This window comes from Lagopus leucura, unplaced genomic scaffold, assembly GCF_019238085.1.
Source record: "Lagopus leucura isolate 7727_CA_CO unplaced genomic scaffold, USGS_WTPT01 Super-Scaffold_100159, whole genome shotgun sequence".
Classification (NCBI taxonomy): Eukaryota; Metazoa; Chordata; class Aves; order Galliformes; family Phasianidae; genus Lagopus; species Lagopus leucura.
In genome coordinates this window covers 6,976,796-6,997,977 of record NW_024962335.1, presented here as the reverse complement: position 1 = coordinate 6,997,977, position 21,182 = coordinate 6,976,796, and the positions used below count along the sequence as shown (strand labels likewise).

Below are 21,182 nucleotides of genomic sequence, written 5' to 3'. Positions count from 1 at the left end.
AGCCCCAACCGGGGGCCGCGCCGTCCCTGAGCCGGGAACTGAGCTCCGGCAACGCCGGGATCGGGGGGAGCCGCTTCGAGCTGTTCAAGAGTTTTAAAAGCGCTTCTGCGGGGTGTGAGGGAGGAGCGTTGGGGTTAACCATTCTCCCTTAAAAAAAAAAAAAAAAAAAAGAAAGAAATAAAATAATAAAAATTAGCTACAAGCGGTGCGTTTAGTAATTAAAGCGATTCGTGTGGAAGAATAACGGTTGTTAAGCGAGGTGGTCGGCGTGGCTCCGCGTGTGTGCGATGTGCGGGCACTTCGCTCGTTGGGCTTTTCGGAAAGGCGGCCGTGCTACGTACGCGCTGCCCGCGGACCGTCGGTGCCCCTCCGGTCCCCCGCCTCGGCCGCGCTCCCAGCTGTGCTCGAGGGTGGGCGAGTGGGGAGGCGGCGGGAGGGGGGGCAGCCTGTGCAGAGCCCGACTTACTGCTTCACATCGGCTGCAGTACGTCCAGAAAACTACATTTAAAAAAACAAGAAAGCAATATTCTCCGTTCTTCTTCCTAAAACAATTCCCTATATGCAGATACAGAGCTTTTGCTCACGATTGTATTGTTCGGCTATGAGGTATATTTTTGCAGTGATATATATTTTGCGACGCTACTTATTTTTGCTGCGGTATCTATATTATTATTACAGCGTTGCAGTCGGAGCTCTCCCCTTGCCGTTCAGGAGCTCCCCGTGGGGCGGTGCATCCCGCCCCGAGCCGGGGCTGTGCTGTGCCGCTTTGCCGCACTTCCGTCCCCCCGCGTTATTTGTCGGTGGCACTTTTAGGAGCACCGCTTCTCGGCGCTCCCCTCCCCGCCGCCGCCGCTCTCTCGGCCGCTCGGAGCCGTACGGGAACCGCTCCCGGAGAGCGGAGTGGAGCGCCGCGATTCATGAGCCGGGGGCGGAACGGGAACGGCGGAATGCAATGAACGGGCGTTACTACCGGCTCCGGCCATTGTTACGAGAAAAGCTGCGATAAAACTCCAGCGGGGGCTTTTCTCAACGTGGTCCCGTTCAACTTTTCACGAGAAGTCAATGTTGTTTAAAAGCAGCGCTGAAGGTCCGAGGCAGCGATGTGACCGCGGCGTTCCCTCTCGGAGCGGAGCGGTGCGGGGACGCTCGGTGGGACCCCCCCCGGGCGGGGCGGGGGACAGGAGGGACCTCGGGCTCCGCTCCTCGCAGCCCCCCCACCCCCATCCCGCCTCGGGGTGAGACTCCCGCACGGTCACAGGGAGGAAAAAAACATTCGGTGGTGGAAGAAAAGGCGATTAAATTAAATTACTTTGGGGATTACGGGCCACATGCGGTGTATTAAAGTACTTTAAGCTACTTTGTAGCTTCTTTGGCATTAGGGCGTTTAATACAGGCTCGGTCGGTCTGCACGAGTGCTTTGCTGGATGAGAAAGTGCGTGGTGGGAGAGAGATGGGATGCAGAGGAAAAGCAGACGGGAGAGGCACAGAAATCTCGGGCTCTGAGAGCTTTGCTTTGCTCCATGTAAACAAAATCCGGCTTTAATTTGCCGTGCTATAAACAATAATTTTCTAATCGGGGTTACTGATACGAAAGGAAAATGACCGTCTGTAAGCAGGGATCTGAAATGGGTAATGCCGCCCGGGCAGCGTGCTTTATATATTGCCGGTGAGGCTCGGGGACAGCCGCTGCCAACACCCGGCATGCAGTGTCCGGCCGGGACGAGGGCACAAACGTCGGAGGTTTGAGGCTGAGGAATGAGAAAGTTCGATTCCTTTCCCAGATCTTTTCCCCCGCACACGAGCAGTTCAGTCAGGCTGTGCGTCGGCCGTCGGTAGACTTGTGAGATGGAGGTTCGGATCCGCAGCAGAGTGGGGAGCTCCTGGAATCATGGAGCGTGTGTCGCATTTCTCACTTGGTTCTGGGTTTACCCAGAGAGAAAGGTTGGCGAGTGCTGGGGGTGGGGGGGGAGGGGGGGGGAACGGGAGGACGAGGAGGTTCCCTGCTTATTTTTCCCTGAGGCAAATATCTCTTCCATGATCGAGGGAAGAGGCAGCAGTGTTTTTGCAGTGGTGCGAAGTGTGGCTGTTGCTAGAAATGCTTCTCACTTTGTTCCTGAAAAGTGTGCCAGATGCACTGGAGAGCTCGCACCGCTTTATTTATGTAATGCGATGTGAGGAGGAACGGGGGGGAGTTCTCCACCCCTGGTGCAGCCGATTTGGCTAAATTTGCAGTGCTGTGCTGCAAAAGTTACGTGCTCATTTATCCCACTGGCCAGAACAGAGGGGCCTCTCCTTGCTGCTGCATCCCTGCTCCCCGAGGATGCTGCTCAGAAAGCCCACTGCCCTCAGCGTGCCCTGTGCTCAGCTCAACCTGCGTTAGCCAAAGGGCTGAGGGCTTCGTGTCCCACGCTAAGGGATCAACCACGCACTGCTGGGCTCATATAGATTGCAGCAGGAGCTCCCTGCTCTGCCACATCCCGGCCCCAGGCACAGAGATGGGAGCATGGAGCCCTCACTGTGAGCAAATGAGGGTGAGTTAATGGGGTGCACCCCACGGGCAGGGGCTGGGGAACTTCTCGCCCTGCAGTCAGGTTTTTGCTTCTGTTCCAAAGAGCTCCTAAAACATAATAAGTAGAGTAGAGAGAAAACAAGCGTTTCCCTAAGTGGGACCACGCTGCTCTTCCCAGCTGCCCGAGAAACAGAATGTTTTGATGAAATCAATTATGATGTATACGAAACAATTTTACTCTTAACCAGCTGCCACCTTATTTCCTGCCATGTTGATCTATTCAGACACAGTCACTTTTTCTTCCTTAAGAATATATATTTGCTCGAGGAGAGACATCAAAAACTGGGTGGATAATTCCTATGATCCAGTGCTGTCCTAAGAGAAAGCAGCGCTCGGAATCAGAAAGCAAACAGCATGGAGACAGTGCTGGGTCCTGCTGGTTTCCCCCCGAAAGGGCTGGTTGGTCCCCCTGCCCTCGCTGTACATGCAGCACATGGCAGGCACAGATCTCGGCCCCTGGGAAGGGGCATCAGGACCCTTTGCCCTCTCCCCGTGTGCCCTCTCCTCTGTAGAAACTCCTGGTGGCACACAGAGGCCTCTGCTGCACCGAGCGAGATTCACACACTCTTGGGAGCTTTAATTAGAACCATGCTGCATGCAGTACTTTCATAGCTTCTCCAATTTATTATTTATGATTTAAAGCAACGACAAAACAACATGAAAATATTTGCTTGTTAAGGAAAAAAGACGTGGTGGCATAGGGCAATAAGCATTTAAAAAAAATAATAAATAAGAGAATTTCCATAGCAGTGCCCACCTGGTGCAGTACCTGGCAGTGCCTACCTGGTGTGTAGGGTCGCAGTGTGCTCAGAGCCCCATCTGCTGGGTCACTGCCATCACATGGAGGTGCCGCGTCCCCGTCTGGGATGGGGAAAACACCGCACAGAGAGGTACGGAGGGTTTCACGGGCAGATACTGGTGCTCTGACACGTTTTCTTCTCCGTTAGTCCTTCCTTTCATCAGCACGGCAGAAAAAGAGGCTGCTGCAAGCTCTGCATTGACAGCGGTCATTCAAACTGCTGCTGGGAGAGTGTGACGGGCTGTAGCTGTAGCGTTCAGGCTGTAGCAGACGGTGCCGTGGCCGTGCTGTTTGTTCAGCTTGTTTCCCGGCTGAGAGGCGCGCACCCAGCCGCACGCCGACGGCTCCGCTGGTCACACTTGCGCTCTTTGAAGTTCGGGTGTTTGTCGGCACTCGCACCCCCGGCTTTGCTTCTTAAAGCCCACCGAGATAGCAGCTTGGAGTGCTGTGCAGTGTTGCCTTCTCCTCCCGGCCGCTGCCAGAAACAACACGGCCGCTCTGAGCGAGGACGGGTCGGTGTCTGCGCCGTGAGGGGCAGCCCGTGCTGTGCGGCTGCCTTCCCCCAGCGGGCAGGAGGCTCTCCGGGGTGCTGTGTGCGCTAGTACAGAACCTTGGTTGGTAGGGGCAGCCCTGAAACTAAGAGGAAAAATTAAAATAGGTGCAGCTGTGGCTGGCTCTGACTGAGAGGGTTCGGAGCACAAAGTGAAACGGGGATGCAGCAGAAACTGGGTTACGTGGCTCTGAGTAAATGCTCTCCCGTCAGAGCAGGATTTATTTTACATCACTGCTCTAGTTCTTGTCCTGAGGATGTTTAACTCACTCGGAGCTGTTTGGTCTCCAGGATGGATTCCTACAATTATGTGTTTGTGATTGCGAGCACTGCCACGGGAAGCAGCAGGAGGATATCATTTTGGGAGTGCTGGGAGGCACGGACGGAGCTGGAGAGCCTTCTCCTGGGCTTCAGCCACTGCTACACTTCGGAGGGAGGCTGCAGAGCGCTTCGGGCCTGACGTGCTTCTGCACTTAGCAGCTTGAATAACAGGGCATCAGATGGGTATTACTGCATCGCTGTAACTTTAAACTTCTTCCACGCAGTGACAACGTGCAGTTTGGGGCTGTGCGCAGTGCTCACCTCAGGCGTGTTTTCAGAGTGCTCACAGCAGGCAACGAACACGGCCTGCCCGAGGCCCCGTGGCTGCAGGCCTGCAGGGCTGGGCATGGCCTCGCACAGCCCCACGCGCTGCACAACCTCAGTGAGCTGCCCAGCGCCCGCCTGCTGCCCAAGGATGCTCAGAGCACCTCGGTCACACGCCGCGGTGCGGAGCCTGGGGACGCCCGGCTGTGGGAGCCCCAGCTGGGACGAGCCGTGACCGAGGCCGGTTCGTGGGCATCTATCTCAGCTATCTGCCTGAGCCCCGTGCCAGATGTGGCTCGAAATCCTCAGATGCCCTCTGCTGCCATGGACCAGAATTAACAGATGGCTCCGTGTAACCAGGTTTAGATTTGCTGAAGTTTTTGCTATTATTTCTGCTTTTGTAAATGGATGGGGGAGGGGAAATAATATCTGGGATTATTACAAAACAGGCAGAGCTTTTTAAAAAGTGTTAAGTCTGGGGCTGGGTCCCTTCTGACTGTGAATGCCATTGTCCCATATTTCAAAATGTTAACACTATTTTTAGCTTTCTCTTCAGAGCTCCCTCCCCTGATAGCTTATCCCTCTGGGTATGAGTTTGGCCCAGCGAGCCGCCTAGGGCACGGCACACTTTGCCCCAGCATTTTGGGCCCCATTGTGTCTGATGGAACCAGCTCTGCTGTCGTGGCCCAGCTCTGCTCAGCCACACACATTCAGCTGCCCGATGTCCCTCTGCTGGCTGGCTTGTTGAGGGCCTGTATCTGAAGTGGGACAGGTGGCACCTATGTCCCACACATGTGCCTGCATCAGTTCTGTGTGCAGTGATACACACAGCAGCCCTGGAACACAACAGATCCTGGAGGGGATCCCATGGCAAGCTCCAAGAATTGAGCAGCTTTGCTGTGCCTGAGCTTTCGCTCTGCCTGAGCTTTTGCTGTTTCTCAGAGCAGCTCCTATGAGGAAAAGCCAACCAAACCTCCCCACCTAAGCTCCCAACCTGATTCCCAATGGAGAGTACCAAGGTGGTCTGTGCCCCCTTTCTGTACAGTGCCATAGCCACCTCATGTCCTGGGGCCAGCTGCTTGCTGGGACAGGATGGGATGGGATGGGATGGGCATTCCCAGCCATCCACCACTTTTAGCTACACAGTTCTATGCTGCTTGCATTGTTCTAAAGTTTGCTTTGTTTTCTTTCTTTTTTTTTTTATTTTTTTATTTCTCTTCTAGAACATAATCTTGAATTTACGGAAGTCCATGGCAAAATCTGGTTGTGAAGGGGGCTATTTTCTGCGAGACTATTTGTGAAGATTCCTGGCTCTCTGCCTTTGTGTACAAGGCTGACACATGGCCCATGCATCCTCACTGTGCCTAGCAGCATGCCCACTCCTTCCAGAGCTCTATTGCAGGGATGCACATAGCCCTCCAGTGGATGGGCTGTATTCCATCACTGTGGCAAACCTGTGGAGCTGTGATAGCTTATAAAACTTGACAGCATGGTCCATTGCATGTACGTTTTCTAAATCCATATTTTTCCAATTTTTTTTTTCCTGTAGTGGCAAGTTTTTTTCTATCCATCTGGGAGCAGAATCCTGTGCTCAGCGTATGTAAATAACAGCTGTTTCCACTCAATTGCATTTATGTACTTAACACTTCAAAATAGTTTTTTTCTAGAAGTTTCACAATCTAGTCACCATCCATGCTTAAACAGAGGTACTGGGGAGAGGTTAATGAAACCCCTCTGGACTGGCTGACAAAAGTATACAGCTGCAGCTCTGGAATCCCCACACAGGACGGATTGCTGATGCTGACAGCCATGCTCCGATGCACTGTGGAGGCAACTTCATTCCTGAGGCAGCCTCAGCTCTGGCTTCTGGGGCTGCTGCGGGGGTAGCAGGGTGCCAAGTGAGGAGAGGAGCTGTGCTGGTAGTGCCTTCCAGGCAAAGTTAATTTGTCATGTAGAGCAGCTGAACAGGAGGAAAAATGGCAAGTAATTTAGAGGGAAAAGCTTATCTGCCAGTGTCGCAGATTTTTAAATGCATTAACCTATTGCATCCTGAGAAGAAAGGGAGCTCTTTAATGCTCTGATATATCTTTTGTTGTAATGTCACTAGCTCTGAAATGAAAATACAGCCTTTTTATTTTAAAATGCCTCAATGAAGATTTCAAGAAATTAATGTTCGATTATTATTTTTGTCCAGAAGCCTCATTGTTTTTCCAAATGGCTCAACCTGAGCTATTTCATTAGACTTTTGGATCCTCTGAAGGCCCAGGATTACAGAACATTGATATTTAGTTACCCTTCATTCACTCCATTTACTCTGATGCAGACTGCTGAGAGCTGTGTGTTCCTAAATCCGGGCTGTTTTTTATGTTACTGTATTTTTTATTTTGCTTATTCAGAAGAAAAATACTTTGATGTTTACTGCCGTCTCAACTGGAACACCTGTGAACTGGGCAGGACCATGCTGAGGACTCAAGGTGTGCGGAGAGAGCAATAACTGCGTGCGAGCTGTTGCTCTCACACATCCCGACGTGCCTGTGCCACAGTGTTTATAAGAGGAGCAAAGAGGACCTGAGCTTGGGTTGTCTGTGAGAACAGCCACCTGCTCCCACAGGGCATGTCTGTACTTCTGGATAAGAACATTCCTGATGTTACCGCTGTGCCAACGTGGCTCCTCCTGGGCTCCTCCTGCTTCCCCACTCCACAGCACTGCCTGCACTCTGGTGCTGTGTGGGTCCGATGTGGAATGATGCCTTCTTGCGTTTCTTTCAGTTCAGAGTGCCTGAAATGAGGTGAAACAGCTCTGCAGCCTCCGAGAATGGTGCTTCCCTAGTGTGAACACGAGGTACACGTGTGTTTTGGGGCGTGGTAATGTCTGAGGGTGAGCAGCCATCTTGGGTTGCTCTGGGCAGAGGCACAAGAAGGCCTGGCCTTGGGAGCAGGCTCTTCACTGCTAGAGGGTCCAGCTGGGAGAGGCTGGGAGAGGGCTGAGGGGTATATGGTGAAGCAGTGTAGGTGCTTAGCAGCCCCAAGCTTGAGCTCGGTGCTCAGGCTCAGAGGGGCCAGCCTGACTGCCTGCTGCTGGGCCGAGCTGGCTGGGCGCGAGTGGCACTCTGCAGGTGGTGTGCTTCACTCCTAAGGAAGCACTGGGCTTCTAAGGGGTCATTTCCTCAAGTCACGAGTTAAAGCCTCAGCCACGTTGAAGCAACACAGCCAGCAGCTCGAGGGCCAGGACCAGCCAAGCAGTGTGGGGGTGCTCACCACTGCCACCTGCCTCAGGGCTGCCCACACCCTCCCTCCTTCCCAGGCTGTGCCCCAGCCACCGTCACCGTGTCGCCTTTCAGCCACCATTGGCCTCTTTGAGCTTCATTTCAAGTCTTTTTTTTTTTTTTTTTTAATTAAACAAATACAGCTGTATAAAGTCAATGAATTTTAACCCACAGGGCCAACACAACACACGTGGAGTGTTTGCTGCAGTAGGTTTGAACATACAAATTCACACTCTAGGAAGAGAAGTGCTGGGCCATTTTTCTTATTCTCCGTGTATGGCGAGCACTTTGCTTGCACTGTGTGTGCCTTCCCCCTTGATCAGAAATTCTTTTTCTTAACCAATTGCTAAAATCCATGGAACTCGTTGCCACGGCCAGTTTCCCCATCACTAAATGCAAGATTTTAACGGCATAAAAAATGGGATGGGAGTAAGACAGTTTTATAAAGATGTAAGGTATTCATAGAAAACAACAAGCAAATCCTGACATCAAAGTGGGGACATGATTTAGTGATGAAATACTGGTGGTAGCGAGATGGTTGGACTGGATGATCTTGGAGGTCTTTTCCAACCTTGGTGATTCTATGATTCTAAGTCAGGACTAAAAAATATAGAATAACCAAAAAATTGAGAGGGAACATGAACTTTTATATTACCATAAACAAATGTAAACAAACAGACCTTTTTTTTTCCTGGAATTACTTTATTGACTGGAAGCCTCAGAGTGCCTTAACGAAAGCAGAAGAGCATGTCTGCAGCACAGCCATTTTGTTATTTGTTGTGTTTGTCTTGTGTAGCTACCCGGAGGTAACAGAGAGAACCATGGGCTCATCAGAAGAGGGAGTATAGAGATGCATAAAATAAACACCTCTTGTTTATTCAGAATAAATAGAATGAAAGAAAAAAAGATTAACAGCTTCACTACTAACTTTTAGTATTGGAGAGCTGATGAAACAAAAGGAGGTGAGAGATTAAAATCCTATACACAGTTATTAAGCATGTGCATTACTGCATGCAGAGAACAAAAACCAGGAAGTTAGAAAGCTGTTGCAGTGAAGGCAAAACACATTGCTTCATTTGCTTAGCAAGAGAAAACTGCTTAGTCTTTAAAATATTTTGCTGACTTTCTCATCTCTTCATTCAGGACTTCTGTATATGGACTACATGCTAGTAAAGCTTAGCAGGAACAGCAAAAAAGAAGTCTTCACCTTTAAGCAGAGTACTTCTATATTTCTGTCTCTGCTCACAAACTGCTGCCCTACCCTCCCAACTCAACCAACCAAAAAATAATTCCCAAACACAATAAAACTACCTTTATTTGCTATGAAATTTGTATCTAAATCTCTACTAAGCTCCTCCTCCCTTCACAGAAGAGAGAAAAGCACCTCCAGAAAACAATCTGTGGCTTATTCCAATCTTTTTTTTTTTTTTTAATGGGATTTACTGCCTTGTTGAGGTACTTTGTATGCGTGCCTATTGACTATAAGGTGAGTCTGTGACAAGTAACTCAGATTTACATGTCTAATTAGTAGTTGCCTCAGTGTTAGGAAACAAATCTAGCTCTTACATATTGTAGGTATACAATTAGTCTGAACTTCATTCTTGTGAAAACTGGGCTCTAAGTCAATTTATTCTACAGTAGTAATAAAGTGAGACACACATCCTCCATTACAGGAGAGGAAAGCAGCCTGCACAGCCTATGTCTGCTTGTTCATGTAATTTTGTACTATTTTTCAGGATGGAATGAGCACGTGGGAAATTGTAACAGTGCACCATGAAAACTGGAATAACTGAGAAAGCGCTGACATCAAACATAAATTCCTATTGTGATACATTATAGAGCTGCAGGCACAGTAGAATTTGGAGATGTCAGGTGAACTCCAGGCCCTCCCAACAGCCAGCTTTTCCATGGGGCTGAATAGGGGTAGGGAGATGGGGTGGCTAACCGCTCCCTCCATTCTTGTCCCGAGGAGCTTGAGCACACAGACATGAAACTCGTCAAATGGGCCCATTTGGCAGTGCTGTACTATTGACTCAATTTTTCAAAACCACCAGGGTTGGATGTTTCTTGTTGTTGTTGTTGTTTAATATGTATGAAGAAAGATACAGCTCTGATACATTAGAAAAGTCAAATAGTTCAAAGCAAACAAGAAAGTGCTAGAAAAGAACCTTTGACCCTTTGAATCCAAGCACTTTCAGACCTCCCAGGAAATCTCTTATTCGTCAGTACTTGCAAATTTAATTAAGTAACAGCTGGCGCGTGTCTCTCATAGCGTTAAGTCCCACCATCTATGGCTTCGAACAAATCCAGGAGAGCCACTGTGCAAGGTTGCCTCCCGGTGGTGGTACCACGAACCTGCAGAATGACAGAATCTGCACACAGAAAAGGCAAAAAACCCGTTTGAAAGGAACGCTTCCTTTTTGAATTCAGGTCTACGTAGAGTAAGTGAAAAATTTCAGTGTGATTTTAACGGCCTGAATTGAGGACAAACCTTTTGATACACGACTGAAGCAGAGCTTTCTAGTGGAATAGCATACTGACAAGGAAAGCTCAGAGACTTTCAGTACGTGAAAAAAAAGCTAAAAATCAGTAAGCTGTACCCAATTGCACACTATCCACAGCAGTGAGCCTCCTGAAGTCTGAAACAATAGCTATTAAGCACAAGGCAAATGGCTGAGTGCCTTAAGTTGGATACAAAAGCACTACAGCAGATTTCCCATTCTACCAATTCTATGTAACTCAGATTTTCAATTACGAAGTTAGCAACAAGAGGAGAAAAGACAACAGAAAGTCCCAAACTACCTTTCAGATTGATTGTTCTTTTAGGTAAAAGCAGGAAAAGACTCCAGCAGATGGATTTCCAATTCCAAGTCTTCAAGTAAAGAGAAACACACAGTTAAAAGACAGCTTTATGTAGCTGTTCAAGATGATGAAAGCCAGGACAACTTGAAATGACTGTGGGAATAGGAGTTTAGTTGGGTCACGCTTCAGATGACCCAGACGAAAGATTTAGTGTAAGAAAACAGAAATATTGGCAGCGTAGTGCAGGGAAGGATTTTAAAACACCCATTTTATGGATTAACGTAACAACAAATTGGCAGAGGGTACATGCAGTGAGTGTGTTTCAGACTCATTCAGTTCCCAGTAACTGCTCAGAAGAGGAAGTGCTTTAAATCAGATAGCAGTCCCACACACAACAGATTTTTAGTGCTCCAAATACCTAAGGAGTGTTCAAAAACATTTGGGAAAAAGTGAGAAATGTAACAACATTTCTGCAGCGACTGCAGATGATGAAGCGTCAAGTTTGACAGACAAGGACAGACAAACGCAGTGGTACTGCAATGACAAAAGGCATCTGCAAAGGAAAATGTCTTAACAGCATTAAGCAGGCATAAGCAAGAATTTCTTTGGGGGGGAGGATAAATATTTGAAAGCTGAACCCAAGAAAGAACATCTTTTTTTAAATTGGAATGAAACCAAGCAGACAATTTAGGTCTCAGCTTTCCGAAAATAATGGTGGTTCAGTTTTACATGGTGGATTATAACAGAACAGTGAGCGATAGATAGATAGATAGATAGATAGATAGATAGATAGATAGATAGATAGACAGACAGATGTAAGCTTCTCACCTATGGACCTGTGTCAGTAACAGTCACCACAAACCGATGCAAATAATAAAATTTGTTTTATTACTAACATTTTTTTTAGTAACTACTATTACTAAATTTTTTTAATTCCTAAAACCCTTCAAAAAAGTCGTACTAAAGGCAGAAAAATTACTTTTGTTCAACTGGATTTGCAGAGTAAACAGACATCCAATAAACATTCCTTCATGACAGTGTGCTTGATGACACACTGTATCACACAAAGCCAGAATCGCTGTGCTGACGTAGGATTACACATGGCATCAGATTAACATACAAGCGTAGCAGCGCTATTTCATGCTATCCCAGGATAAATCATGATGGGCTAACTGGCCTTACATGTTAAAAATAACACCCATCAAATACTCAGACTAGCCTGATGCAGCTGACATTAACTTCACACAAAGTGTTCAGGAAAAACAAACTGTTTAGAAAAAAGCAGATGCACTTCACACTGAAATGACCAGAATTAGAGACTTTATACGGTACTCACCTTGTAGCAAGACATACGGATAACGCAAACTGGCAAAATGACACCAGATGAATGGAAGAAACAAGCACCTTCCTGCCTTAACCAAGTTGCCTTGGAAAGGAAGCATGATCAAAATGTATGATGTTTGGGATTTTTCCCCCATCATTATTTATTTAGATGTGCAAAGATAACAGTAATGTTACTGGATCTCTGTGGGGGCACAACGTCCCAAGATGGCACTTTCTGTCAGAAGGCTGATGCCTAAAACTGAAGGCTGGAGAAAATCATTTTACATTTCTGAGAAAAATGGTAGGTGACAATATTTTATTAGCAGAAACATTTAAGCACTGCAAGGTGCTATGAAGCAGATTAAAATCACGTTTCTTGAATTTAAAGCATTTGAAGGACCAGCCCTTCCCCCTTGGTAAGCTGGAAAGAGTCGGTATCTTCACTAAATGATTGCTAGGTTAAAGCAAAGAACTATTCCTCCTTGAGCTACACCTATTTATAGGAACATACACAGCATCCTCACTGAACAAGTTAGGATGAATTTAAAATCAAAAATAACAACAGAATTGTACACAAATATCTCAAATATTTGCAAATGCCGAATGATTAAAGAGTGAGTGATGCCTCGGAAGCTGAAGTTTAACCGAGTCGTCCAGCTTTCAGTATAAGAAAAGAGCCTTAAATTCTTTAAACCTCAGTATTCAAAGCTCATCTGCATTCTAAGTATTAGATTTCTGAAATAAGAAACCACAGCACGTGCAGTTCTAGAACTCCCACTCTGAAATACTGCTTCTATGTGTTGACTTTACAATAAGCCTCTGATCTAGTTTAATCAGAGCACTCCATCATCTGCTACATCCAGATCTAAGGCCGGCACATTCTCTGACCCTACAGGCACAATATTCTTCAGAGCCTTTATGTCATCAGTGCACTTCTGTTGTTTTTCTATTATCAACTAACTGAAACAGGACAAATCAAATTTAGTTAAGCCTGGTTTCATTAAAACACACACATGTAGAACAGAAAAACATTTCTGTATTTTTTTTTTATTTCAAATAAAGATCAGTAACAACATGCTCATGAGCAAGAAGTCATCTTAATTATCTCTCTTTAGGAGGATTAGGATTCTTCCGTCTTCTCTGATACCTAGAAGATACAAAAAAAGCTGCTGTGAATGTAAGTTTTGGAAAAATCTTTGACTTTCCTGACCTTCTTCCCTCCAGAAGCAGTTTGGAGTTACACAAGTAAGCAAAATGTAATACACACAAACACAGCCCATGACCATTCATTAGATGCCATCTCTGTTGTTCGTGAAGTTACACAACACCGCTCATTTCTGCTGTACATCTGCTACAAGCACGCAATAATCCATTCAGCTGTAGAGCTGACTGTAGATACAAAGGCTGCTTTTTACTCTTAATCCTTTGTGTGAGATTAATTTCACTGTACAGTCAGGGCTTCCTCTGACCAAAATGACTGCTACAGAATAATCTGGGGTACAAGAAGGAGTTATGTCAGACCTTACTTTAAATAGTGTAATATTCTGCAGTCATATCATTCAAAAAAATTCTTCACAACAAAGAAAGATAAACTGCATCCCTACTTTCTTAATTAGCCACCCTTAAACAAGGCAAATACAGTACGATACTCATTAAGTGACAACTACCCTCTGGCCATATGGAGCTCTACCATTTGTTTTCTTCACTTGTTCACAAAACATAACAATTAAAAAGGTTTGCAGTGTATCAAGTTTCCACAGCTATGAAATCAGCAATTACCATAAAATGTAATAACACAGACTGGAGTGGAGCTGCACATTGTTTCCAGTGGTGTACCTCAATACACAGAGTTTCTCTTTAAGCTCAGTCAGGCATGTTACATCTCTTCTCCTTGCAGCTTTCTGAATACAAAGTGCACCAAGGTACACTTCTCATCATTTCAAATGAAAAACTACTTTTTTTTTTTTGTTAAGTCTGATAATTATATGGTTTCAAGCTGTATTGGCTATATTCACTGACAGTGTGATTTCACTTATGCAATTTTAGGAAACCACGTGGAGCAGCAGCTAATTACACAATATGAGAAATTTCTACTCCATGGTATTTTACCAATCAAGTTGCAAAGGCTATGGAAGGGGCAGAATTTTTAAAAAACAAGATAATACTGTCTTCCATTTACACGACATTGCATTTAGAACTGTATGTAATAGCCCACGTGCTAAGAGTATTTCATAGGATGAGTTTGGATAAATTACAATCATGCCTGTGTTTCTCTTTATGCCCAAAAGGAACACACACTGAAAAAAAAGAAAACTTACTGTCCCACAGGGTACCACCGATGTTTTGTAGTGTAAAACATTTTGCTGAGCTCTTCAATTCTAAGTCCTCTATCATTCTTTAGCTCTTCTTCATTCAATCTGGATTTTAAAATTTGATCTAGAGTTTCTTCTTTGTTATTCACCGGATCTGGTCGCGGCACGGGCTACAAAAACAAGAACGTAAATTTCCTCTTTAGGAAGAACAAAAAGTCAAGCTGCACTGATAACATTACTATTTACTCTTTAAAGCTGAGAACAAAAGAACTGAAAAAAGAAAGCATCATAAAAGGCTCCCTCCCTTCTCAATCAAAACCACATCACTCTGGGGAGGAATTCTAGAAACATCTCATTACTGCAGGTGCTACGGCTGATTACTGTGTCCCACTGTCAGTGCTACTGCTGAGCTCTCATCCTTACAATCCACTAGCTGAACCATAAGCATCAATTTACTAACATAAAATACTCATATTATTGCTATTTATACATTTGTTCATACTGACGACCACCATTTTATCATACTAAGTTTTTAAGTTTTTATTGAAAGTTTTCCTGTGAAGTTTATGAACTCACAGAGTTGAATGGAGTTTAAAATAACAGCACTTCTTCATGTCCCCCATACTGCTGCAACTGAACACAGCAGGATGTACGAGCTATCGCCCAGATTTCCAACATCTTCTCTGAGGAGCATGCTCTTGGACAAACACTTCTTTTCTCTGTAGTGCACAACCATTTGAGTACCTCATTTAATTCACTTTGAGCAATGCTGTAAGAATCTGAGCATTTATTTGCCTGTAGCTTTCTCTCACTTCAGCTACAAGTCCTCCTTAGAGCAGCAGCTATATTCATCACTCACTTCACAGATATGCTGCTCATGTAAAGAACAGCACCTCTGTCTTTCAAACTGCAAGAAAAAACAAACAGTTGTCCTGAAGACTCAGAAATTCCTACGCTTCTACACGACTAAGCAATGTGTACCGTTGGACATACTTGTGTGTGCTCGTATGGAATCTCGAGTGAAGGGTGGTAGCAGACAATTGTCTTCGAATCTGATGTCAAGGCAAGTTCCACTTTGCTGTGAAAATAAAAAGTGACATTATTACAATCCCTTACAATTTCCAGAAATGCTGACTGACTGAGCAGCCCAATTCCCAAAGAAAACCCCATTTCATCCTCTATTTATGAATTCTTTGTAAATCTTCTATCAAATAAAACCTGAAAAAATAAGGCTCACAAGTACTCGATCTGAACTTCTTTCTTCCCCCAACTATTTCATCTTTCTTCTTTCTCCTTTTTCTTTTTTTCTTTTTTTTTTTTTTTTGATGGAAGAGAACAAAGGGATAAAATGGAGCTGTACAGACAGCTGGAAATGTGGCTTGGAAAAGCCATAGGACACTGAAGAATCACATTAAAACTAACAGCAGGTAATGAATGTCAGCGATATCTACATCGTGCCTTTATAAGAAGTGTGGTACCAATAAGAGAAAGAATAGGAAATAAAGCTCCAGGTTCCATCATTTGACAAATGATGGTAAGCATGATAAACAAGTTCTACTGACAAGTTCCTTGAGGGAGTACAGCTTTTCTCACCTTATTTCCCTGTTAACTTCTGTGACACATTAGCTTCCAAAAAACTTCTGCAGTGCAGATGTTGCAATTCTCATTGTATTTTTATCATCTTTTCCAGTTTCTACTGCAGTTTGCCATGCAGCAGCACAAAATTACCTGGGCTTTGTCTTAACAATAAGTATCTGTGAAAGTGAGTGCTCTTTCTTTAGCTCTTCCACAATTAAAACTGTAGTGCTCCTGGGCTCATCATCACAATTTAGAATGAGTCATGCATGATTGTTCATTCTGCTCATTTTTGAAACAGCAGCCTCACAATCATTATGACTGGAAACAGTACTTCACTTTAAATTATTATGCATCTATATCCAAAAGTGGCACAAGGTGTGTTTGATACCATCAGATGACAACTTGATGGCAGAGCCAGTAACATGCAACATACATCACATGAGAAGGCCACACAGGGCACGCTGACGTACCAGTTGTAGTCTTCAGGGAGCACTGAGTACGTCGATTTATGACAAGCATGACATACAGCTCCAACTGCAAGGAAAGAAAATACAAACAAGTATAAAACACTGTCTAAATAGAAGCTCACTTTACATGAAGATTTCAAAAATGCAGCATTTACATAGCTATGTCCTAGTTTTGTATTTCCATTGTACTGTATTCCTAAGGAAAAAAACACAGCTTGAACAAAACACAAATGTCACTGTTACACCTTTATAAATACATTAACAAAATAGACCCATTTTGAGGTCATATAGTATTGAAAGGGCAAAGAACATCATCATATGATTTACAGGGAAGATTATCTGATTTTTCCTTTAATTCATAGTAACAGTCACTGTTAAAATGAATTTATACTTTGCTGAAGAGTGGTATGTATGCTGTGCAAAACTACACTGCTTTGGCTGCTCTAACACTAGAGAACTCAATTCCTTCCACAAGTTCCTGTTACTCCAAGGAAAGCAATCACAAGAATTACAAGTAGTAAAGGCCACCAGCATACTGGACTTTATTAGCAAACAGACCAAGGGAAGAGATTCTCACCCTGCACTCAGCACTCACATCTTGATATTGTGGCCACTTTGGGCCCCTTCAGTAAAAGTGAAATGGAATAAATGCTGTGAATGCCCACCACAATGGCTTTTAGTTGCAACATCTGCCCTGTGAGGAGAGACTGAGGGACCAAGGCTGTTTCAACGTTTAAGCCACAGTTCTGGAGAGACCTGACAACAGACCCCAAAGGTCATAAAGGTTCGAGTGACTGAGCAGGGGGAGCCAGGCTGCTTAGAGCACTATGTGGTGGGAGGACAAAAAACACTGAAGCTGAAACGAGAGGCTCTGACTAGACAGAGAAAAAACTTTTCCCCTTGAAGGTAATCAGGGAACAGGGAGGTTTGTGCTGCCTTTCATCTGGGCAGATTTGTCCCAGAAGGACAGAGTCCTGAGCATCCTGGAGTCGATGCACAGCTGAGCCTACATTGAGCAGAAGGACCTGAGGAAATCATTCGAGGACCCCTCCAAATGAGCTTTCCCATGATTCCACTGCATAAGGTGATAAACAGCAACAGTCCTTTTTATAGGAACTGTACCATAGGCATCTTGCTTTCTACAAGCCATAAATGGTATTCTTAGCAGCCCAAGATGGATGTGGAGACAAATTCAGTGCAGTAAAGCTGGGAAGATTCAAAGAACCAAGGGGAAACTTTTCTGCAGGTGTTTTCCTTTTAGAAGTACTTTCATGTGTTAAATTCTAAAATTCAAACACAAGTTTATCTAGAAATTGAGATACATTTCAGATTTTAAAATTCTACATTTATATTTTGATCAGCACCATCATGCTTCAGTTTTCCCAAATAAACTCATCTTTACTTATAAAGATGCCAAACCTTTATAACACAGATCTTTAAAGTCCCTTTCAACCTAAGCCACTCTATGATTCTACGGAGTATAATAAAGAAGCTCTCAAAGAATAAATGCTAATACAGGATTTCAATTCCATCATCCCTTACCTCGTAGTGGGACTTGCTTACAAGCAGCTACTGAACGCATCCAGAGACAGCTGGACCACACAGCCCTAAGTGATGTTGCCATGCTGAGAGCAGATGGGAAACCAGTCCTGGACAAGATGGAACTGGAACAGACACAGTATCTTTTCGGTTCCAGAACACCCTCTGAAAAAGACCAGTTTCATAACTGTTTGGGTTACAGAGATAGACAATTTCGTTTCCTAGCTTAAGAACAAACAGAATTTGTTCAGTATGTTACTTGTTGTCAGTTTTTGGTAAGTCTTCATGATTTAAGATAAAGGCATCTGTCTCTGAAAAAGTCAAATATGGGACAAAACTTCATTAGTAAGAAGTTCTCTCTTAAGCAGCTTCACTTACTGAACAACCTCACTCACCCCAGAAAAACAACTTTCCAAGCTTGGGTCCTTCCTCAGCTCAGTTTTGCTGCTAGTGCCCACACATGCACCACTTTTGTATCCTTCACAGAATCACAGAATGGCCAGGGTTGGAAGGGACCTCAAGGATCATGAATCTCAACCCTCCTGCCACCATGCAGGGCCACCAACCTCCCCATTTAATACTAGACCAGGCTGCCCAGGGCCCCATCCAACCTGGCCTTGAACACCTCCAGGGACAGGGCATCTACGACCTCTCTGGGCAGCCTGTTCCAGCACCTCAACACTCTCACAATAAGGAACTTCCCCCTGATATCCAACCTAAATACTCCCTCCCTCCGCTTAAAACTATTTCTCCTTGTCCTGCAGTTGTCAACCCTTTCAAAGAGTTGATTCCCCTTCTGTCTGTAGGCTCCCTTTGGGTACTGAAAGGCTGCAGTGAGGTCACCCCGCAGCCTTCTTTTCTCCAGGCTGAACAAGCCCAGCTCCCTCAGCCTGTCTTCACAGGGGAGGTGCTTCAGTCCCCTGATCACCTTTGTGGCTCTCCTCTGGACTCTCTCCAACAGTGACTTCCTCTTTTTTCTGCAAGCTCCATGGAACTATTCCTGACATGCGATTTTCCTTTCACAACATACACAAGCCTGTTCCGAAAGTAATGCCTCCTATTCTATTATGTTGGCCCATAACATCAAAAGTAAATGCTGATGGTGTGTCAGTAGAGGTTGAACCTTCCCACCAGCATTCTGTTACATTTTGTTGCCTTGTGACAAATGGCAGCAGAGGGGCAGTATGACAGAATGGTGTCTGACATGGAAGTGCACATGAAGCAAAGGTGCATCAACGAATTCCTCCATGGAGAAAAAACTGCACTCACTGACATTCACTAATATGTGCTGAATGTTGATGGAGATCAAACAGCAGATGTGAGTACAGTGAGAAGGTGGGTGGTGTATTTCAGCAGTGGTGACTGAGACAAGAAAGACAAGCCATATTTTGGACACCCATGCAGATTTTTACAAGTGTGGGTAAGCAGGTTTTTATTCACTGTTAGCAAAAATGCACTACTAATGGTGGTGATTGCATTGTCATAGCTGAGAATCTGCTCTATCAAATAACATCATTGAAACCGTTGTAGTTTCCACAGAAAAAGGTTAGGAAGCATTACGTTCAGTGTGACTCTGAAGTAACCCTTGGAGTTAACAAACTGCCTAGATGCAAAACATAACTGGGGACAGCAAAACGACATGCTCGTTAACAGAAAAATATATATATAAATAAACAAACAAACAAAAAAATCATTCAGCGCTTCAGAACGCCTCCACAGCGTGCGGTCGGCAGCCCCTACCCGCTTCCCACCCGTTTACCCGCCAGGAGTGCCGCTGCCGCAAAGCCCCATGCACCGCTCGTGCCCCGCTCTGGCCGCTACCGGGGAAGAGGCGAGACGCTGCTAGAGGGCCCCGCGCACACAGCCCGAGACAAAGAACGTCTATCTACAGATATAACGTGCTTATCTACAGAAAGTATTAATCTGAAAGAAAATCAGTCCCTAATCCATCACGGCAAACAAGAGTGCCCGTTGTAAAAGCCGACCTGCAGAGCACTACATACCAACGGAACGCCTTCATCCCTCAGTACGCAGCTCCGGCCGCAAAGACAAGCACTGCACCAATACGAACCCCCTTCTCCTTCAGCACTGACAGCAGCGCCCTTCCGCTTCCGGCGCCCCTCTGCTTCCGGTGTCCTTACACTTCCGGTGTGCCCTCCCGCTTCCGGTGTACTTCCTCTTCCGGTGCACGCCCCGCGGCCCGCTGGGAGGTGTAGTCCGGTTGTTCCCTGGTGCTTTCGTGTCTCTGGCTACGGTGTACAAGTTTCACGTAGCAACCAGTGGAAGCCTCCCAGTTTCAGCAGCATCTCGCTATGTCCTGCAGTTGTGGAGCAGGTGGTGACACTGACAGCTTTCCGGAGTCCAGCAGGAGCAGAGCCAAGAGCTGAGCATTCCCACCGATCGGTCCCATTAGCAGTGACAAACGTTCACTTTCAGATGTTTTCCATGTCAGTTTCCCCTCTGCTCAGCTCTTGTGAGGCCCCGTCTGCAGTACTGTGTCCAGGCCTGGGGCCTCCCCTACAGGAAGGACGTGGAGCTCTTGGAGTGGGTCCAGAGGAGGGCACTAAGATGATCAGACGGCTGGAGCATCTCTCCTAAGAGGAAAGGTTGAGGGAACTGGGATTGTTTAGCTTGGAGAAGAGAAGGCTCCAGGGAGACCTCATTGTGGCCTTCCAGTACTTGAAGGGAGTGTATAAACAGGAGGGGGAACGGCTGTTTACGAGAGTGGATAGTGATAGAAGAAGGAGGAATGGTTTTAAACTGAGACAGGGGAGGTTTAGGTTAGATATTAGGAGGAAGTTTTTCACACAGAGGGTGGTGACACACTGGAACAGGTTGCCCAAGGAGGTTGTGGATGCCCCATTCCTGGAGGCATTCAAGGCCAGGCTGGATGTGGCTCTGGGCAGCCTGGTCTGGTGGTTGGCGACCCTGCACATAGCAGGGGGTTGAAACTAGATGATCGTTGTGGTCCTTATCAACCCAGGCCATTCTGTGTTTCTATTATTCTAAAATGGAAATCATCCATTGTGGGCCTTCATGGAGCACTGCAGTCAGTGAGCTGCAGAGGTGGCAGAAGGGTGACTTAGAATCACAGAGGTTGCAGAAGGCCTCTAAGATCATCCAGTCCAACCATCCCCACCATGCCCACTGGCCATGTCCCTCAGTGCCACATCTACGCATTTCTTGAAAGCCTCCAGGGACGTGACTCCACCACCTCCCTGGGCAGCCTGTGCCAATGCAGCACCATACTTTATGTACTACTCAGAGATGCAATCAAGAAGAAAGCTGCATTTCCACTGCAAGGCTCCTGCATGCTCTGCTCATCACTCCCATCAAGCTTCTGTGCACAGCTTCTGTTCTGCACTCAAGCACTGAACAGAAGCAGTGCAGCT

The 21,182-nt window shown here is 45.8% G+C and overlaps 1 protein-coding gene and 1 long non-coding RNA gene across 3 annotated transcripts in view; one reads left to right on the top strand and one right to left on the bottom strand.

Moving 5' to 3' along the window:
• Positions 1-15,442, top strand: part of LOC122190035 — a 16,088-nt gene extending 646 nt beyond the window's left edge. The window contains exons 1-2 of one of the 2 annotated variants that reach the window (XR_006182062.1): positions 1,963-4,863; positions 5,727-15,442. This is a non-coding gene — a long non-coding RNA (uncharacterized LOC122190035). Of the gene's footprint in view, positions 1-1,962; positions 4,864-5,726 lie in introns of those variants that run through there. The other variant, XR_006182063.1, reaches the window with a different exon arrangement.
• MRPL42 (mitochondrial ribosomal protein L42) lies at positions 12,922-19,928 on the bottom strand. The gene is made up of 6 exons (XM_042889684.1): positions 19,794-19,928; positions 17,794-17,955; positions 16,255-16,318; positions 15,200-15,284; positions 14,213-14,376; positions 12,922-13,041 (listed from the first exon to the last, which is right to left on the bottom strand). Exons 2-6 carry the CDS (start codon positions 17,873-17,875, stop codon positions 12,996-12,998), a joined length of 441 nt encoding a protein of 146 aa, XP_042745618.1. The 5' UTR covers positions 17,876-17,955; positions 19,794-19,928; the 3' UTR covers positions 12,922-12,995.
• Between the last annotated feature and the right edge of the window lie 1,254 nt (positions 19,929-21,182).

Coding starts and splice junctions, on each gene's coding strand:
- MRPL42 (XM_042889684.1), bottom strand. CDS start 17,875: ATGGCAACATCACTTAGGGCTGTGTGGTCCAGCTGTCTCTGGATGCGT. Junction 15,285..16,254: donor CTCCCTGAAGACTACAACTG/GTACGTCAGCGT, acceptor TTATTTTCACAG/CAAAGTGGAACTTGCCTTGA. Junction 13,042..14,212: donor CGGTGGTACCCTGTGGGACA/GTAAGTTTTCTT, acceptor TGTATCTTCTAG/GTATCAGAGAAGACGGAAGA.